Source organism: Pyrus communis, chromosome 3 (assembly GCF_963583255.1).
Source record: "Pyrus communis chromosome 3, drPyrComm1.1, whole genome shotgun sequence".
NCBI lineage: Eukaryota > Viridiplantae > Streptophyta > Magnoliopsida > Rosales > Rosaceae > Pyrus > Pyrus communis.
In genome coordinates, this window is record NC_084805.1 from 7235451 (window position 1) to 7256790 (window position 21340).

Genomic DNA, 21340 nt, shown 5'->3' on the forward strand with positions numbered 1-21340 from the left:
TGAACGAATCAGATGACCAGACGAGAAGCAATAGGTTGGAGCACAGATCTTCTTGTGTTCCCGTTGTTCATGGTGGCGGCGAGGAGGGTGGAGGAAAGGAAGGGTGGGCTGGGCTGCTTGGTTTGGCGGCTGTGTTTTTAGTGATCATAGTTTGCTGGTAGAGAAGCCGCGGCGAACATGTTAAGTTCTTTTTGAATTAAAAAAACTTTCACTAAAATACTTTCAAACATTTTAAAAAACAAGTTTAGGTGACTTTAGTACTAGGAGCATCTCTTACATACTTCAACTTCAAACTCTAAAATTTGAGCAAGTGATATATCCTGATAATAATTCAACACTAAAATTTGTAATGGAACTTGATTCATTAGGCCATTCAAATGAAATTGAATACAACAAAAGAAATTGGCCATTTTCAAATTCAATATATGTGTATGTATGTCCAAATGATCACAATCACTATTTAGGGTCAGTATCATAAACGTTTTTGCAGAGAATTGATTTTCACACCCATACATTTTCCATCACGTTATTTTAATAAAAAAAAAATAGATTAAATAGATCAATTGAGAATGAAAAATAAATAAATAAATAAAAGTTAACAAATAAGAAGGAAAAAAAAAGAGCGGAAACACAGTTAAAACTCTCTTTTTCTTTTTATCACCAAACACAAACGTCAAAAATCTGTTGTACAACCAAACACCAAACACCAACATCATAAGTTGCTTTTGTTCCATGTGATCCTGCATTGCATACTTTTGGACCGAGCGATCAACCGAAAGTCATAAAAAGTGTAACTTTTTAATCCCACTCTGCTTCCAGAATCACGTGCATATGCATATCACAAGTGCAAAAGTGAAAAATAACCATTATGTTTTTTCTAATACGAAATGTTTTATTACACTCAACACCAAAACAATATCTCCGGTAGTTGGGTGCCAGTGTATCCACAAACAAATAAATGCTGCTGCAAATATTGGAAAAACAAATTCCGACCAACAAACTTTTGCAATACATACCTAACTTCATCTTAACTTGGTGTTCTTCATTGGATAGAAGCTCCTTCTTCCTCTCGTCTCGCCTCGAAAATCATCCATCCTTAGTAACCAAATTATGATGACCAATTTTCCTACGACCATCATCGGATTCGCCATTTCTAAGATACTAACCTGTTCCGCTGTCCCCATACCAATGAACCTCCAAAATCACGATCCAATGGGCGGAATCACCCTCATATATAACCGGTGCGTACAATAAATATTTTTATAATTCAAGAGATTGTTCTGTAGTTCTACTAGTTGTTTATATCCACGCACTAAGCTAAGAGGTTCACCCTGTTGTCCGGATCACTGGTGCCACCATCACCACGAGCAACTTGCCTTTTCTTTTCAAGCAGTTTGTTGGCCTTTCTCCACTTGTGGAATTTACCAAACAAGACCTCCATGTCTTCAAGGGTTCTGCCTTGTGTTTCCGGGAGCATTGTGAAAAAGAAGATCCAACCAACAGCACCAATTGCCGCATAAAGGAAGAAGGCACCACCCATTGTGATGGCCTTATACAACGAAATGAAAGTCATTGAGAGGATGCCACTCATCACCCTATTCACGGCCACTCCCATACCACACCCTTGAGCCCGCAGCCTCAATGGGAAGATCTCAGAGCTGTAGACCCAGGCGATGGGCCCAATCCCAGTTGAGAAAAACCCAACGAAGGCTAATACGCAGAACAAGCACAAAACAACTGCCCATGTCATTCTAGCCCCTTCGTGTTGATCAACGATGGTAAGGCTTGTACCGAGACACACCAGGGAGACTACCATACCAGCCATACTCGTTAACAGTAGTGGACGCCGTCCAACCCGATCAAGGAAAAAGGTAGCGACTAAGGTGAAAACGGTTTTGGAAAGTCCAACTCCGACAGTGCAGAGTAGCAATTGGTCTGAGCTGGTGATCCCAGCCTTCTCAAAGACCCTTGGACTGTACAAAACAAGGGCGTCTATACCAGATGCTTGCTGAAAGAAGTGGAAACCAAGGGCTGCAATTAGAATATGAAGAACTGTTGGTGTCGGATGAACTAACAATTCCTTCCAAACGCCTTCACCGTGGCTGTGACCAGTGACCTGGACGATATCATCGTTGCAATCCTCAGGAATTCCAGCAGCTTCTTTGATGTCAGCTAGTCTGAGCATGGACTCTTCTTTGGAGTCTGAGGTTTTGTCCAGGACTTGCCTGGCGTCGCCTAGTCGACCCTGCATAACGAGCCACCGAGGCGACTCAGGCATTGCTAAGACACCGATGGCAAGAATAACCGAGGGAATTGCACCGACGCCGAGCATGAGCCGCCACCCCAAGTCAAGAGCGCAAAATGAGAAAGCATAGTTGGATATATACCCCAATAATATGCCAACATTGACAAACACCTATTAAAATTCAAACAAATAAAATTAATTCATATACACTTTTCGCAACTTTTGTCTTAAATTAATGATTAATTTGAAGCATCAAACAAATGTTTTAGTTTTGCTATAGAAATCTTCATCTTGAATTTTGAACGACCCAAAAAATTGTGTGTTAAGATAATGTGAAGTGTATTAAGAATGTGGGGTGCAGTCAACAAAATGTGGGCGTTAACAAAACAACCCTAAAAATTATCTCCTAAATTTTGAATTTTGAACATATGTTTTGGCTTGTTAGGGTTTAACCCTTTTGTTGGTTCATTCACATTATAAATTTAGGTTGAAACATAAAAGTTGTTGGCAAAGCAATGAGTTTGGACTGAGATTAGTACTCTTGGACACGAGATATATGAATGTAAAATTTAAATTGAAACCAAATTTAAATATATACCGATGTTAACTTGAGATGTACCCAATGCAAATTTGAAACGCACCAATATCAACTTGACACGTATCAGCTTGAAACGCGCCAATATCAACTTGATGCTGAGATAAAATGTACCCATTCCAACTTGAAATGTCTCAACATAACGACTTGAAACGTACCAATGCTAAATTGAAACATACCCAATGCAAACTATCATCTAAAAGAAAATGTACCACTAAATTCAATTTTACAAATGCAGCATGGTACGTGAATGATGCAAAAGCGTGCTAAAACAAAAAGCTTACCCTTTGGTACGGACACGCAGATCAAGAGGCATGCACAAAACAAAATATGAAGCATATGAATACGACCGGCAAAGGAGAACGGATGAGGGTCGACTGACTGATCAGCTAAATTGTTAATGGTTGCAGAAGAAACATATGTCACATTAGTTACTTGTATGGTGTGAAGTTGGTAAGAAAATGTACGTTAGAGCACAACTAGATCAGGTTTGATGTGTTTTTAAGATTTTTAAAACTTATCTCCTACATTTTAGGAGATTTGAGATTTTAATGTAGTAATTACTAATTAATTAATTGGTACATAAAATGGCAAATCGTGTAATATTGCATAAAAATGGTACTTATAATACATGTGGCACCTGCATAAAAAAGTAATGTTGCACTGACTATCTATCAGAGAGAGAGATAAGACCGCATGCATGCCCATCTATTAGAGAGAGCTCATGCGGTCCCAGCTATATTAAAAAGATGGTTCAACGAGATAGTAAAAATAATATTTTTGTTGATAAAATATTTAAACAGTATACTTGTTGAGGGTAACAAATAGGAGAACGAGACACTTAAACACAGCTTTTACGTTACTTCAAACCACTCCAAAGGGCATAGTTGGAAAGTTAAGTCAAACATTATAGATTATAATTTAATTGAAATTATTATCCAAATTAATTAATTTTTAAATGGGGACAGACAAGCCAACCTCTGGGAAAGACGTGAGAAAGCCGCGCGACGACGCCGGAGAGACCTCGGCAGCGTAGACGGGAGCAATTGTGAGGGCGTAGCCGACGCCGAGGCCGGCGACGAAGCGGCCGCACATGAGGAAGGTGTAATTGGTGGATAATCCCATGAGAATCGCTCCGGTGAAGAAAATCGCTCCGGAGATGATTATGGTGTAGCGGCGGCCGACCCAGTCGGAAGTTCTTCCGGCCATGGCGGAGCCGATGAGGGAGTAAAGGTTCAGAATACCCAACAGGATCTCGATTTGCGTGTCCGTGACCTTGAGGTCCTTTTCGATGTAGATTGCAGCTCCACTCATCACTCCAATATCTGATCAATAATTAATCAAATTTATCAGAACTAATCAAGTCTTAACAAATAAATAAAAAAATAATTTAAAGTTAATTAAGCCGATCGAAGTTCGATTAAGCAGAATTAGTTACCATAACCCAGCAGGATTGAAGTCATGGAAGCCAGAATAGCACAAGCGAAAGCATACTTGTTTCTCTTGGGCTTCTTCGGCGGATCAACTTTGATCCGATTGCCGGAGACGTCATTGTTTTCGGCCCTCCGATCTCCGACCGGAGGATTGGCTAGCAAAGGCTCTCTAATCTTGGCGGATTGGGGATAATCACAATTCCTAGAGAGAGAAAGCGAGGGTAGGACGGAGATATAGAGAGAGAAGGATGAGATGAATTAGTGGATTTGCAGCGTTTGGTTGTGGGATTAGGGGCGAACGGGATTAAATAGACCCAACAAAAGCAAACATCGCCTTCTTTAATCAAAAATGGGTGGGACCATTCATTCGACTTGTGATGGGTGGGTCCCATTTTCTATTCTACAAACGTAGGCCAATGGGAACGCGACAAGATGGGGTTGGCGGTAGAGATTTTTTTTATTTTTGTCGGGGCGCACATATAATGCAGCGGGCACATGAGGTGGAACCGGGAGCGGGGCGGTGGTGGGATCAAACTCCGGGAGCCGGGTGTTTTTTATGTGTGCGCCTTAGACTTCCACGTCGACGTCATCTGGAACGTTGCCGTAAGAAAAAGAAACTTTTGATGGATTTTTCATTTTATTTTTGTCGGGGCGCACATATAATGCAGCGGGCACACGAGGTGGAACCGGGAGGGTGGGTAGGGTGGGGTGGTGGGATCAAACTCCGGGAGGCGGATGTGCGCCGTGGACTGCCACTTGACGTCATCTGGAAGGTTGCTGTAAGAAAAAGCAACTCATTTAAAAGCAATTTTTATGTATTTATTTTTGGATTTAGAGGAGTTGAGTGTTTTACTAAAATTAGTGTTTGATATTTTAGTTTTTGGGTCAAGTAGTAAACCGAGTAAATTTCTTCCTTCGGAAAAGAAAATACAAGTATTTTGTTTGTTCTGAAATTTGTGGGTCACTCGTCACCGGCCATTGTGCTATTATCCAAACTGTTTTTATTTATTATAATAAACTTTTAGGATATCCGTCTACTCATATTACAAAATGACCTCATAGCCTCTACCTTTAACAATTTTGAGCTTCTTTTTCATAGAAAATTGGACGATTACGGTGCATAGTTTGAAATGTGGAGCATCATTTCAGTTCTTCACACGAATTCTGCGTGAAATTTATATGTACTTTACACGCAAAACAAACGTGAGCTTCATTAAGGAGCATATAAAGGAAACTTTACATATGTCCCCTTTTAGTTTTAGTAGCGACATTCATCATTTGCATTAAGGTTCGAATCTTTTCTTATTAATTTAAGTGAAAGTAACTTTTTTTTTATTTTTTATCAAATGGTAGACTTTATTAAATACGAATATAAACGTTTACATCTTTCGCTAGAATATTAAATAAAAACTCTAGACCCAGAGCATTCCAACGGAAAGCACCTCCATGTGAGGCAACATATGAGGCTACAACATGAGCACCAACATTCTCATTCCGCTTAACAAACATAAACCTCACCCTTCCTAATTGAGATACCAATAGCCCAATATCATAAATAAAACATTCTAAGGTAGCATCAATTGCATATTCCTTATTAAGCATTCGAATAAGCATATGGGAATCAGATTCAACCTTCACATCCTGACAACCCATCTCGATGCACACCTGCACCGCAACACGTAGTTGAAATCCCCAGCAAGATTTTATCAATGCTCATCATGCACAATATTCTCAGTTCGTTCGTATTCTCATTTGCTTAATGAAAACCATACCTTTTAAAAAAAATGAAAGTAACTTTTTAAGGAAAACTAATACAAATGGCTTTAAAACTTGAAATTTTAACCAAAAGCCATCTAATAACTTTATTTAATGATAAGGACAAGAGAAAAAAAAAAAAACTTATCAAACGTGCGTGCAGTCTCCTTGGCCATTGCATCTTCTGGCTACTTCTTTTTCCAATACCCATCAACTGGGGTCCAAAAATTGCCTTGCCCAAAGCAACTCCAGTCATGGCTGCTCTAATATCTATTTTACAGCACACACCTCTATCTATTTGTACTATATATATACAAACACACCGTACTACATATTATATATTATGGACATATGAAGCACCTTGTGCAACTTTAATTACCAAGCATTACCTTTTATACCTACAATTTTGATTTCCATGATGCACCATTGAGACAATAACGATATTCCCAGCAATTTCCGTCCATGAAACCGCTGATGCTGTGAGATGCTTCGGAAATTGTATGGTAAACAAAATCCAGGGTTTTTAAGTCCACACAAATATTGAAATGATTGAAGACTTGAGATGCTTCTGAAATTGAAGGACATGGAGCAGGGTACGATCTAGGCTTATCTCCATGGGTGTATTAGATTTTATTGATTTTATTTGCATTATTTTTTTTTATTTTGCAGAGGGAGAAGGTGAGATTGTAGATGGAGGAGAAGAGGAAGCCGCAGATAGGCGGACAATAAAAGAAAATTATGTAATTGGTGTAGAAAGTTAAGAAATTGAAGAGATACATAGAAATTTTGATGAGTATCGAAGAAAATTAGAAGAATAAAATTTGTTCGGAAGGTGAGAATGTGCTAAGAAAATTCAAGAAGAGAGAATAATGTAGTATCGTTAAGTTTCATAAATAGTGTGGTACCGTTAAGTTTCATAAACAATGTAACACCGTTAAGTTTCATAAACAGTGCAATAAGTTCATAAACAGTGTAGTAATTTCATAAACAGTGTCGTAAGTTTCATAAACAGTGTATTAAGTTTTATAAACAGTGTAGTAAATTTCATAAATAGTGTACTACCGTTAAGTTTCATAAACAATGTAGAAAGTTTCATAAACAGTTTGTGTGAGGACGCGCGTATCCGCACGTCAGTTTTTCTTTTTTAATATTAAAATTATGTCCTTTTCGTTAAAATTTAAGTTCTTTTGTCATTTTTATTAAAAATTAAGAGTTTTTCATTAAAATTTAAGTCTTTTTTTTTATAGTATGATTTTTTTATTAAAATAAACTTAGCCCAGACTCTTTTCATGAAATTTCCCAACTTTTTATTGTTTCTTTTTAACAAACGATATTATTTACATCAATGAAGTGGATGAGTTGTCTAAAGCTTACAATGAGCTATCAATAACACATGCACTGTGACAACCTGTTCCTAGTTCCACGATTTTATAAATTTTAAAAGTGTGAATTTGCGAAAATGCCCTAGAAGGAAAGGTTTTGACTTTCGTTGACCAACGTATAGTGAGACGTACTAAATATTCCTTTTGAGTATTCCTGAGGTACTTGACGATACAGAAGCGTAGGCACAAGCAGAAGTGAATTTGAAGTTACGGTCAAAGTTGTATTGAGTTACGAATTCAAAAGTATTTTGGAGAAAATTACCATTTTAATTATGTTATATTATATTATTTTATAATTCTAAAGGGTTATGCCATATGGGTGTGGCTGAAGGGGAGAGAAGTTGAACGAAAGAGGAAGAGAGAACAGGAAAGAAAAAGAAAGGGGGTTGCCCAATCGGGGAGAAGGAAGAGACAGAGAGAGACCAATGAGATGAGGGAAAAAGGAGAGCAAAGGAGGGAGGTGCAGAGCACCCAACCCGGGCCCCTACTACCCACACCCAATTAGTAACCCAGTTGGAGACCCGCGCCCTCGAGGTTTTTCAGACACCAATTCAGGCATTATTCAGATGAGTTGTGGTAAAGAACCACTTGGAAAGAACTTAGCATCTCTCTCTTCTCCATATCCATCCAAGAATTGAAGACATAAGTCTCGATTTCGTGATTACCGCAACCGTGGGTGCGAGGGAACTTTGAAGGAAAACCACCATTTCTGAAGTGTTTCTCTTCAATTATTACCACCTTTGACATCTTCATGAGGCCAGGAACAAACCCCAAACAAGCTTGGGGGTGGTGGAGCACCGGAGAAGACGAATTGAAATGCATCTATTTCTAGGGTTTCGACAGGTTTAAGAGAAATTGGGGCTTTTCTCAGCCAAATTGGACTTGGCCATAGGTATAAAGTTTTCTCTACTCTTTGAGATCTTCATTTTTGTAATTTTTGAGAATTTTTGGAAATAGTTGAATTTTCTGGCGAGTCAGGGCACCCAACCGCCACTTGCGGCGACGTGTGGCCAGTGGGCCACCAATGCTATTTTACGCTAAATTGATATCTTGATTTTAGATTTGTTATCTGTATGATGTGATTTGAGTATTGTGAACCTAGTTACATTAAGGTCCGCCGTTTGATTATTTTAACAATCGGCGATTCGACTGTTGGATCGTCACCAAAATTCAATACATTATAGTACATAGTATTTAAGGATAATAGGAACTTACGGATCTGGAATCCGACGTACGAATCTTCCCGAATTGGATTTGTAAGTTCGTAAAATAAAACATTAGCCGCCATTTGGTTTTGGCTATTGGCAAAGATCTGACCGTTGGATCGTTCTGAAACTTTAGGATATTGTTCTAAAGGTATATGTGGATCTTTGAAAGTAACGGATCGGAGATCTATGATGCGGATCTTCTAGATTGTATTACGTAGGGATGTGTTTATGTAAGTTTCATGTTCTATTGGTAAGAGTTTTGAGATGTGATTGAATAATTGTTCTAGGTGAGGATCGTTCGTGACATCTCGATATTCATGCTAGAGAGTCATAGCGCGGACCTCAGGTGAGTGGGTCTTTTCCTTTCTATCGTATACGTATATATATGATTAATAATTATGCAAACGTTTTAAATTTAATATTGTATATAATTACTGTAAATGTTTTGAAGTACTAGCGTGAACTACGAATGGCTTGATCCCTATTTAGGATACGTATGCAGTCTAACGAGATGTTAGATGCAGCCATACAAGAAGTGAGATTAAATAATTAAGACAATAGCCTTGTTGGGGGAATTGAACAATGAGAGGGACATTGATGTAAAATGTGAGATTTAACCTTATGTGTTGGTGGTTAAATGTTGGTTATAAATCAATGTGTGAAGAATCAAGAAATTAGAGTAAGAAAACGTAAGTAATGATAGTTAATTAAACTAGTGTCTAGTTGGGCTTGTCATCGATGATTATCACTGAAAGTATATAGTTTGGAAGTAGGGCGTTACAACTTATGCATTTTATGCCATATTATATATATATATATGTATATAATTGAAAATGCTATGATATGGTTGAGTATTAGATTGCATCATGGTATATCCATATGTATATTACCTGCACATAATTTTTATGAATGCTTTGAAGTGCAAAGGTGAACGCAGGACACCCAGGTAAGTTCAGGTGAGTTTATGGTACGAGTTGAATCGATGGAGTTATAGCATGACTACATTTATCTGTTAGGCAACTCCGACACTGTCGTACTGGTTGCCCATGAGTTGTACATGTTATATTGAGATGCATTGAGAGCTCATAAACCTGCACCCCAGTGTTAGTGCTCCCACCCGTGGCTAGGGCACATTCATTCACGTGATGTTCACCTCTCGCACCTTACACTCACCTTGGATCCAAGGTAGGTGCACAGTCCTGTCGTACATACTACAATAGGTGGTTCCGACTCGTAGGTGACCCGCGATTATTCGCATAGTCTTCACGTGATTATAACACTTGAGCGTATTTATTTACACCCAGTCCTGTCGTACAAACCACTTTAGGTGGTTCCGACTCGTGTGCAGGTATACTTATTAAGCTATTAGCTAGCATGTTATTGAGCCATTGGCTAGCATGTTATTGAGCTATTGACTAGCATGTTGATGAACTATTGGCTAGTATGTTATTGAGCTATTGGCTAGCATGCTATTGAGCTATTGGCTAGCATTTTGATGAGTTAATGATTCAACCGTACAGGCCACGTGAAGTGACTCCGGCTAGCATGTTGATGAGCTATTAACTAGCATGTTGATGAGTTATTGGTTCAACCGTACAGGCCACAATAGGTGGATCCGGCTGACATACCATTTCATATTGATTTATTTCACCTGGGTTACTTATTCTTGTTGAGATATTTGACACAACATAGTTGTGAGGCTGTTATTTTGGTTATGGTTTCGAGTTATAGTCACGCCTGTTATTTTCTGGGAAATTATACAAGTGTTACGGGGAGGGTTTACTGCCTTTGGTAATTGAAATTGATTTGAAAAGTTTTGTTTCGCTCACTCACATTTTCTATTTGTGCACCCCTCTAGGTTCTAGCAACAGAGTTCCGTATCGACGAGGATTCATGGCACTTTTCAATACAGATTCTTCTTATGATGGTATAATCATTATCTTACCTTACTGTATTATATCTATGCTCTATATCACGCATGAAATAAGTCCAGACCCGCTCATCGCGCACTCGTGTACTTAAGCACTTTTACGTTTTTAATTTATTCACATTTTATACACTATCACACTTTATGACTTCGTCACCTTCCAGGTGTCGGCCAGCACAACTCAATTCGAAATCCTAGTGGGCATTCCGGGTCGAGGTGTGTCATGCACAACACGTGTTTAATTTTGTTAGAAATTGTCAATGATTAGTGCCACACATTTTTTCAAATTCAGATACGATCTCTAATCAATTTAATTAAGAAACCATAACTACAGTTATTCATAATAATTCAAGAATCGATACTCCAATTATTTTTTTTTCTTTTCAATGTTCAAAACTGGTGAAAATGTCCATCTCATTTAATTTTCTTAATTTATTATTTTATGGCCTTTGTGCTCTCAATTTCGTCTTAGATGATTTTAAATATAAAAAAGAAATCTTAATGATTGGTTGGTAGCCAGTGGGTACAGTATTATCTTTAGCCAATATTAATATATTATTCGGTTCGAGTTAAAATGTTGTTTTCTTATTAAACGCCCAAGATTAGAAAACTCCAATATCTTATTAAACATGATCCACATGTGGAAGATTCTTTTTCTTTTTTTTTCTTCTTCTTTTGCATGGTAAATTTTGAAGGAAAAAGATAGAATTTATTTCAAGCAAAACACCAATCGAAACGTATATGAAGATGATTGGGCACACTTCGATTTGTGTGTGCCATATATATATGATCGCCCATGTTATCGTTGTAGAAAATATATATCGAGTAATTAGAAGAACGGGAAATTTGTGCAAGTATGGTATGAATCTATTTGCATTTGCAAAATCACCATCAGAACTTTAAATATTATTAAGTGTAGCAATGTGCCACTTATGTGAGGTTCTGTAAACTTTTCCGTTAGAAATCCCCCGACTTAAATTCTTGTTATACTTTCAATACCATTTCCAACTCTTTGTTAGCTAGCAAACATTATGCAAAAGTGGACTTGTCAATTTACAAGTCCTAGTCGAAACTTGAAAGGTACTTGGCACTTGCTCTGTGATTGTCCACAATTCACACACTTTTGGAGTTTTTTTGGGACAAGAGGTGGAAGATTTTAACAGGTGAATGGTTTCCTAATTATTATTTTATCTAGTTTAACAAAAATAAAAAAATAAAAAAATTGGTTTGATGAAGGGATTGAATTCTCGACTCATTTTATTTGTTGGGTAGTCGTTTTAGTAGGGTTGTTCTAATCTAATCTAAATTATTTGAATAAGGTTGTAACTTGTAAGTAAGCTGGGTTTACGCATCATGGTATTAAGGTTAGCTCAACTTATTTACTCTCATATATGAAGAGGGAGAGATTGCCTTAGCCAAGTTGGTACATCCCGCGCTGCATTTTTCAATATCTAGTTTAAGTCCTAATTCATTTTCTAACCTTACATTACATCTTGCCGTAATACTAAATATTTCACATAAGACTTTTACATAAGGGCTTGTGACACAATTGGCCCACACTTAATGACACATTTATTGTCTAAATTTAATAATCCATTACTAGCTGTTTGGTTTTATAAAATATTTTTGTGATATTGTGAGTAGAACCATACATATATACCTTGTATTTAATTTTCTTAATCTCTCGACGTGAGACATATATTTAACAGCTAGTAGCTCAGTTGGTTAGCATTTCCTTTAGCATTAGGAGTCTTGAAATTGAATCGTCCATCTTCCAATATCGATTATACAAAAGCACCGCCCCCTCCCCTCCCAAGACAAGAAAAACTTCTTCAAACTACATGGAATTATCGAACGTTGTACGTCTTATTACTCTCTTTCGGAGTTCAAATTGGCTTCTTCATCCTTCCGTTGGCTCCAAAACTAGTTAGGTCCTCAATCTCCATCGAGTGTATTAAATCAAATCCCCCCTCAATTGTTTATTCTCGAAATTTGGAGTTTCATGTCTGTCGTGTAATATAATTGGATAAGCCCTAAACTTTTCATTAGAAATTTAGAATGCCACATATGTCTATCTGTTATATGTTGTTACCATCGCTCAAGGAATCCTCATCCGTCTAAATGGCATACCTACCACTCCAAATGTTGTTTAAACAAAAAAAGAAAAAATATTTAAGAAATCCACCTTCTTTTGGGAGCCAGCACCTCTGATTTTGTTTTTGTTTTTGGTCGGAAACACGTCAAACATTGTTTTAGATCGACAATTACAGCACTTATCCACTTTTTTGCTATGGACAATATGACAATTTATTTAGAATTCGCCAATTACGCCTTTTAAGAGCATCCACAAGAGAAATGTTAAATTCGAAATATCAAACGTAAATTTGATATCTTATGTAACAATTTGACATTTTTATTTATTTTAGTTTCCAATCGATATGTTTTTTATGTTATTATTTGGTCTTGATATACTACAAATTTGGTGAAGAGAAGTTAAAATTCACTCTAATAATAGACATGTTATGTGGACCCCAACATAAAATCAAGGAAATTGAGAAATTGATGCCTTCTCTCCTCGCTGCCAATTTTGACAGCATGCATCAAGGAGTCAATCCACATATGATTAAATAGCTTCGCCTAGAGTCTTTCATGTTTTTTTTTTTTTTTCCCTCCTGATCTAGTGCTGCCACTTGGAATTAGACATCTCCTTTAAAAATACTTTAAGTGATCTTTCTATATTTGTTTGGGCCCAAAATGACAATTTGGGCCAAGAGTAACAATTTGGGTCGAGACTCTTGGTCCAGCGGTCTTCTGGGGGCATCATGGGCCGGCTAGGCACCAAAAGTTGGCTAGTCGGTTTCGACCGTGTCCTTTTGCAAGAAGGATTCTTTTGGATAAAGGCAAAGGTTAAATCCTGATACCATAAGGGGTTTTAAAGCTGAAGGCGTTGAGAGTCAGGGAATGAATCTAGTTCATTATAGAGTTTAGTTCAGAAACTCATTGGAACTAAGACTACCCAAGTCATAATCAGATTGGGATAAGAAGTTCTAGTCTGAGTACATCTCTGGTTCGGCCAGGAGTAGGTTCACTACTATAAATAGAGGAAGAAGTGCATCATTCAGCTCTTTCCAATTAAACACACAAAATGCCATGCCCAAACTCTAGCTCTACGCGAAATCTCTCCACAACCTTGATTTTTTTATTTTCCTTTTTTGCCAACAAATCTTCAGTTTGGATAAACAACACTGTCAAGGTAACCGGCGAACATCTTTAGTTTGGATAAACAACACTGTTGCCGCAGAATCCGTCGACCACGGAGCACCTTTGGTTTGGATAAACAGCACTGCATTGAGGCCGACTGATTACCTATCCAAGTCTCGACCGACACGGATTTTCGAGTCTTTGTTGGTAGAGGTCATCTTATTAGCCTTTTTGGCGAAATGAGGTGTTACATGTTACTGGGCTCAGCACATTGAACACCGAGTTGTTTATGATTGGATATTCACAAGTAAGTTTTAGAGTTCGGCATTCTGACGACCGAACCACATTCACCATCAAGACATACATCTCTTTCGAGTACTTACGTCCGTATAGCTTCGTGCCAGTTCGGTGTGCTTATACTTTCACGAATATAATCACTGTGAACGAACCCAGCGTTGACGATCCGTGAACTCTGCAAGACTACCAGCCTTGTCTTCAGGCTCTAGAACCTGAAGGCTGAGACGTGTTCCTTCCTCGGCCGCAGTCGCAAGATCAAGAAGTCAACAACATACCCAACGCAACATTAACACATTTTACTCCCCGGCCAAGCTCATCTGATGAGTTAGCACACCCCACACACAACTGAATGACGTAGTTAGCTTATTAATTACTCAGCATATGTGCCACGTAAGATTGGTATTTTTTTAGGAATTTATGGAGCTCATCAATCTAGATGTAAGATGCGTTGGCTGCTTCGCCAACACAGCTATTTCTAGCCGAGTATATTGAAGGATTGTATCGAGTACGGAAGGGGATGTGTACAGGCCTATACAGAAAGTCCTAGCTAATTACTCCACTCGGTCACTAAACCGTGGCCGTTCAGAGGATGGTCATGGATGTAATCGGTAAAATTACACCATCTTCTGGAGCAGCAAAACATACATGGATATTTGTGGCAACCAACTACTTCATTAAGTAGGTTGAAGCAAAATCATATGCTTAATTGACATCTAAGGAAGTTTGCAATTTTGTAAAGGAAAACATCGTGACCAGATTCGGCGTATCAGAAACAATCATAACTGACAAGGGCATGATCTTTACAGCCAAAAGGTTCAAAGAATATACGACGAACTTGAAAATCCAACTCGAACAATCCACGCTGTATTACCCACAAGCAAATGGACATGCCAAAACAAGTAATAAAGTTTTGATCGGCATTCTTGCAAATATGATAAAAGAAAAGCATAGTATGTGGCATTTGAAGTTACATAAGGCTTTATAGGCATATTGGACCTCACTCTGATCAGCAACCGAGACGATCCCATATGCGTTGACTTAAGGACACGATATGATGTTACCAGTCGAGCTGAGTATAAACTCGTCATGAGTAATTGAGCAAAATAGTTTGTTCAGTGCCGAATATAACCAGGCCATGAGACAAGAATTAGAAGACTTAGAGGAAGTTCGACTTGATGCTTATAATTTATTGGTGGCACAGAAAAAAATTGCTAAGCAAGCCTATATTCAAAGAGTTAAGACAAAAAACATTCAGTGAGGGAGATTTAGTTTGGCAAACCGTGTTGCCCATAGGAATTAAAGATCCTAGATTTGGAAAATGGTCACCAAATTGGGAAGGACTGTTCATCGTCCATAAAGTTCTCGGCAAGGAGGCATACCACCTTAAAGATCGAACTGGTCTTGTTCATAAGCTACCAAGCAATGGGGAATTTTTAAAGAAACACTATCCAATCATTTAGAAGATGCGAGAATAAAAGTTTCATTTCATTAATTCTACAAAAAAGACGTATAAACGAGAATTACAAAAGAATCCAACAAACGGTTAATAAGGCCAAAATCCTAAAGGGTCAAAGGAATGAAGTCTTCAAGAGCGGTTTTTAGTTCCAAACACCTTACTTGACCCATGGTAACTTCGGCTTGCCGTGTTCTTTCATCAAGCTGCAGTTGATGTATCTACCTTGAGTCGACTGCGTGGTCGGTTAGGAGAGAGTTATTCGCCTGAAAGTCTTTTTTGAGCTCTTAAGTGATGGCCAACCTTTGACACTGGAGTTCGGCGATTTGACGATCAAGATCGGCCAAACACGTCTTCTTCGCTTTTATGGCCTCAACTTTTGGCCGGTTAGCGTTATGAGCGGCCTTTGCAGCCTAAAAGTCGTCTTCGGCTCGGAGGGTCCTTCAAAAATGGCAAAGTTTGCCAGGTCCGCTCCAGGATATTGGATAAGTAGCACTCTCCTACAAAGTCGAGGCCTTTACATTGAAGGATTTGTGAGGCCGAAAGGGATATGAGTTCTTGCAACTTGACGAAGGTATTGGATTCAGCCGCGGTCGCAAAAGGTTCAGTAGGCATAGCTAAAGGCCCAGCTACTCCAAAAGTATTCGAGATGAGAGTGTCGAGTTCACTTCCATTGAAGGTTGCACAAAGAAGAATCCAAAAGAATAGCAGATAAGGAAGTCATGATAGACCTGCCGAGAAGAGACCTCAGTCATGTCTGCTGGTTCATTGCTCGAACCTAGAGAACTTCATGGTCAAGCCCAGTGTTTAAGAGAGCCTCTTAATTTACGTGGCCAATGAAGGCTATCTACATTCGATGGCCATTGAGGCGGCCAAGAAATATAAATAACCCCATTTAATGCGTAAAATTATCGATGAAATAAACGATTAGGCGTCTAACATTTTAATAATTGTTCTTGTTTCAGAATTCAGAGTTTAGGAATTGGAAAGGGGATATAGTGACGATTCTTACAAAAGTTGAAGTAACATCCTGGGAAGTGTTGTTGAGATTCTGGTCTTGGGGATGAATCGGCGTCTCGGCTGTCGTTTCTGGCTCAATAGGAAGTGCCGCTTCATGTCCCAAACTTGTTTCAACTGCGGGAACATCAACTTGATTCGCCACCTCAATTGCCGTTTAATGAGTGGTAATTGGCAGTTCAGCTGGTTGAGGATGTTTCACCAGGAAGGGCCCTTCGCTTTCATCCTCTTAGACAACGAATTAGTTGTTATGCAAAAAGTTCAAGATAAAAGGAACATTACAAAATTTTATACCTTTTCTTCTAGGATGATTGTTGAAGCCTTTTTTAGATTCGGGGGGAGGTTTTTCTCGGCTTCAAAAGCTGCCTTCTCTGGGGTAGCAATCGCCCGGCTGACTTCGGCATGAGCAGCAGTTGGTGTTGAAGTTACAAGCTCTTCGACAGCTAGATTGGTGACCTGCTTGATCACTAAGTCTCGCTGCAGTATGGTGGAGACCTTGACGGCAGGGGAAATGAGAGAGGCATTGGGAGTAGTTACTCATATGGTTTGGCTGGAGATAACATGGATCTCCCGTTCCCCTTTCTTTGCCAATTTTTTGACACATTTTTTCAGCCGGGGTGCTTCACCAGCCGTCTTGGCATTTGGGCGAAACTCCTTGCTTGACTAGGTTGGTGCGACAGCTACAGTTTTCCTCAAGGAAGGGGCATGCTTTTTCTTAGCCACGGCCAATCACCTTGACCCTCTTTATGGTTCGGCCACCTAAAAACACAACTTGAATAAAAAAGAAGTTTGAAGTAAACAAGCAAGAAAAGTAACAAAGAAAGCTGTAAACCTTAGGCCATTTCTTTGGATTTTGGGGCGAGAGTCTCTTTGGGGCGGTCGCTAAAAAGCTTTTCGAAGACTTCCTCGACCAAAACACCGAAGAAGTCTTTAGTATAAGCAGCTCACCAATCGGCGAAAATGCTAGCACACCGGGATTCTGGAGCTTTCGGTCGAAGATGGAAGTTAGCGCACCGCTCCTTGAATTCCTTCTCGACTACGTCACACTCCTTCTTTGAGGAGTTGGAAAGGCGTTCTTGGCTCAAGGGGGAGAAAGAGGTAAAGAAGGGCATAGGGCATCCCTGAAGATAGCCCAGTTGATGAGCCAAGAAGCTGGGGTGATAGACTCCCAGCTTCCTCGACGAGCCTCGCAACTATAAAGCAGGTCGTGAGTGATAGTAAATGACCCCCAGGAATTTCGGAGATCAGCTTCCTCGGCGTCTTCCCATACCAATATCGGAATGATGATGGAAGAGAGGTACGTTGAGCGACGACAAATTTAGAATTCGTCGTCTGACAAGTCTTTTAGGCCAAAGAAATATTTGAAGATCTTTTCGGCCAAGTGGGGATGAATGGGTTGTGAGGACAGCTCAAGGCCTATAGCTTTGGAAGAAGTGAAACTTGCAAGGTCTGGCTGCAGCGTCGAGAAATAGACCTGTAACCAGAGTTGAAAAACCCAGAGTGGGCCGTTTTGGTGAGGATCGATTTTCCCTACAATAGTCTCGGCCAAACACCTGGTGAGATTGGAAAGAATGGCCGGACTAAGGGCCAGGACATAACCACTGGCCAAGGCTTCGACAACGGGTATATTCTCGGCCAGGCATTTATTTGACTTGGCATAAAATAAATATTTGTTATACCAATAGAATATGAAGGCCCGAGTTCACCTTTCTTAAGATCTTCCCCTCTCGAGTTGGTGAAGTGAGTGATTAGGGTGTTGTAGTTGAAAAAGTTTTTGTGTAGTTGCTGCGTGTCTTCTTTCGACAGTTTTTGGTTTTCCTTTGTCAAGGCTTCGACGGCATAATCCTCGAAAATGGTCTTTAGGTCTAAATCAAATTGAGACTCGGAAAGAGAATTGTTGACTAGGAGGCCAGTAGGAGAGGTGTTAAGTATGGTTGTGATGTCCATCATTGTCGGGCTAAATGGGCTGAGGGGAAAGACCATCGTATTGGTGGCCAAGCACCAGAAGCTCAGAGCAGCCATTATGAGCTATCGATCCAAGTTAATCTCAATGCTCGAGAGTTTAATGGCATAAAAAATGTCGAGAGCTTTCCAATCGTCGTCAAAATATGGCTCATTTCCAATGACCCCGGAAGCCCAAGCCGTAGTGGTCAAAGGCCAAATGCCTTGGGGTTTGGCTAGTTCCCATTTCGACCAATCATACCCTTGGAATAAGGGTTTCAGGCAATGGTCCTTGAGCATTTCGGTGATCATTTCTGGAACATCATCTTTGAACAATGGGCTTAGGGTTTGGTTGGTAACATTTGGCTTATCCTCAAATCGGATGGTTTTGATAGTGTTTCGATAAGTGATACTTTAGCATTTAGTGCATTCCTCGACCGATTGGGCAATCAAAGTATTTGTGGCCATTGAAGAATATGAAGGTTTTTCTAGGTTTTAGATGAAAATTGCCTGGGAAAGTTGGCTTTTCTGGGTTTGAAAGCTGTTAGCAATGAGATTTGAGAATTTTGAAAGAGTAAAAGTTTGAGTGAAGGAAAACAGAGTATTTATAGGTGTTTTAGGAGGAAGATCAGCAGTTTTTTTTTGGGAAGGGGGGAGGGTAAAATTGACCAGAGGATTTTGTAATCATGAAGGATATTCAAAGAATCCAGGTGAAGAGACTGAGAAACTCGGGATTGAGGATTCACATTTGCATATGACGACGAATTTAATGGCGAAAAGACGTTTCGATGGTTGCACATTTCGAATGTCATTATTAATGGCAGAACGAGTAGGCAGAAGAATCGCCACGTGGCAGAACATCTGATAAATTAAGATCGTGCAATCATGCTTCATAAATGCACCTGAGTGGATGGAATATTCGAGACTTTTCGTTGTCTTCCAAAGATACGTTAAGGGTTTGATTTCACTTCTTCAAGGTCGAAACTCGGCCAAAGAGTTATAGGCCGAAGACCTCAGAAGCTAGGGGCAATGTTTAGGACAAAATGACAATTTGGTCCGAGAGTAACAATTTGGGGCGAGACTCTTGGTCCTGCTGTCTTCCGAAGGTATCATGGGCCGGCTAGGCACCAAAAGTTGCCTAATCGATTTCGGCAGAGTCCTTTTGCGAGAAGGATTGTTTTCGATAAAGGCGAAGGTTGAATCCTTATACCACAATGAGTCTTAAAGTTGAAATCTGGTTCATTATAGAGTTTAGTTTAGAAACCCATTGGAACTAGGACTAGCCAAGTCATAATCAAATTGGGATAAGAAGTTATAGTCTAAGTACGTCTCTGGTTTGGCCATGAGTAGGTTCACTGCTATAAATAGAGGAGGAAATGCATCATTTAGCTCTCTCCAATTGAACACACAAACTGCCCTACTCAAACTCTTGCTCTACGTGAAATCTCTAACAACCTTAAGATTTATTTTCCTTTTTCGCTAACACATCTTCAGTTTGGATAAATAGCACTGTAAAGGCAACCGGCGAGCATCTTCAATTTGGATAAACAACATTGTTGCCACAGAATCAGCCGACCATGAAGCACCTTCAGTTTGGAGATAAACAACACTGCGTCGAGGCCGACTGATTACCTATCTAAGTCTCGACCAATAAGGATTTTCGAGTCTTTGTTGGTATAGGGCATCCCATTAGCCTTTTCGGCGAAGTGAGGTGTAACAAGTCATTGGGCTTCGCACATTGAACGCCGAGTTGTTTATGATTGGATATTCACAAGTAAGTTTTAGAGTTCAGCATTTTGTGGGCCGAACAACATTCACCATCAAGACATCCATCTCTTTCAAGTACTTGTGTCTGCATAGCTTGGTGCTAGTTCGGTATGCTTATACTCTCACGAATATAATCACCGTGATCGAACCTGGCGCCGACGATCTGTGAACTTTGCAAGACTAGCAGCCTTGTCTTCAGGCTCTAGAACCTGAAGGCCGAGATGTGTTCCTTCCTCGGCAATAGTCGCAAGATTAAGAAGTCAACAGCGCGCCCAACGCAACATCAACACATTTTACTCCCCGACCGAGCTCGGCCGACGAGTTGGCAGGCCACGCACACAACCAAAAGATGTAGTTAGCTTATATTACTTGGCTTGCGTGCCACGTAGGCTTAGTAGTTTTTTTAGGGTCAACAATATTATATCTATAAAAAGAAAAAGGATTAGTTACAATAACACCTCCTTAAGTTTATTGAGTTTTTACAAAACTTCCTTGCATTTAAGACATTACACTAACAACTCTTCAGGTTTTTATTCACTTTCACATATCCCTTTGGTACAAAATCTGCTTATAAATTGACAAACTTACCCTCATAATTAATTACTTGACAAAAATAATTATTGAAAAGCTTTATAGATGTATTAAAAAAAGTATTTCTCAAAAAAAGATATCAAATTAAAATATTAAATGTTAAAGAAAACAAATATTGAAATTCAAAACGTAAGCAGGAGAGACCGTGCGTCGTTAATGTCGCCAAGCCCATTATTTGGTTTCCACCACCGCTTTCATGTCCAAAGATGGATTTGGTCTCTTTCGAATTCAGGATTTAACTTGGATTCAATTTCCATAGACAACGGTGATAAGGAAGACAATTTTATGCTTACAGCGTTTCAGAAGAAGATATTTTTTCAATATTCTCTTTTTCCATATAATTACAAAGACTTTATTTATTGTTTAAGTAATTAGTTATTAGGGAAAAGCTGTCATGTCCAACCAAAGATGGAATTGGTGTCTCTTTCGAATCCGGGATTTAATTTGGATTTAATTTCCGTAGACAACGATGATGAGGAAGACAACTTTATGCTTACAGCGTTTCAGAAGAAGATATTTTGTTAATAT

General features: G+C 39.2%; 1 protein-coding gene across 1 annotated transcript; it reads right to left on the reverse strand.

Annotated features, from left to right (window-relative positions):
- Nucleotides 1-715: 715 nt before the first annotated feature.
- LOC137727781 (polyol transporter 5-like) lies at nucleotides 716-4559 on the reverse strand. Its single transcript, XM_068466596.1, has 3 exons — nucleotides 4279-4559; nucleotides 3819-4165; nucleotides 716-2416 (listed from the first exon to the last, which is right to left on the reverse strand). Exons 1-3 carry the CDS (start codon nucleotides 4301-4303, stop codon nucleotides 1313-1315), a joined length of 1476 nt encoding a protein of 491 aa, XP_068322697.1. The 5' UTR covers nucleotides 4304-4559; the 3' UTR covers nucleotides 716-1312.
- Between the last annotated feature and the right edge of the window lie 16781 nt (nucleotides 4560-21340).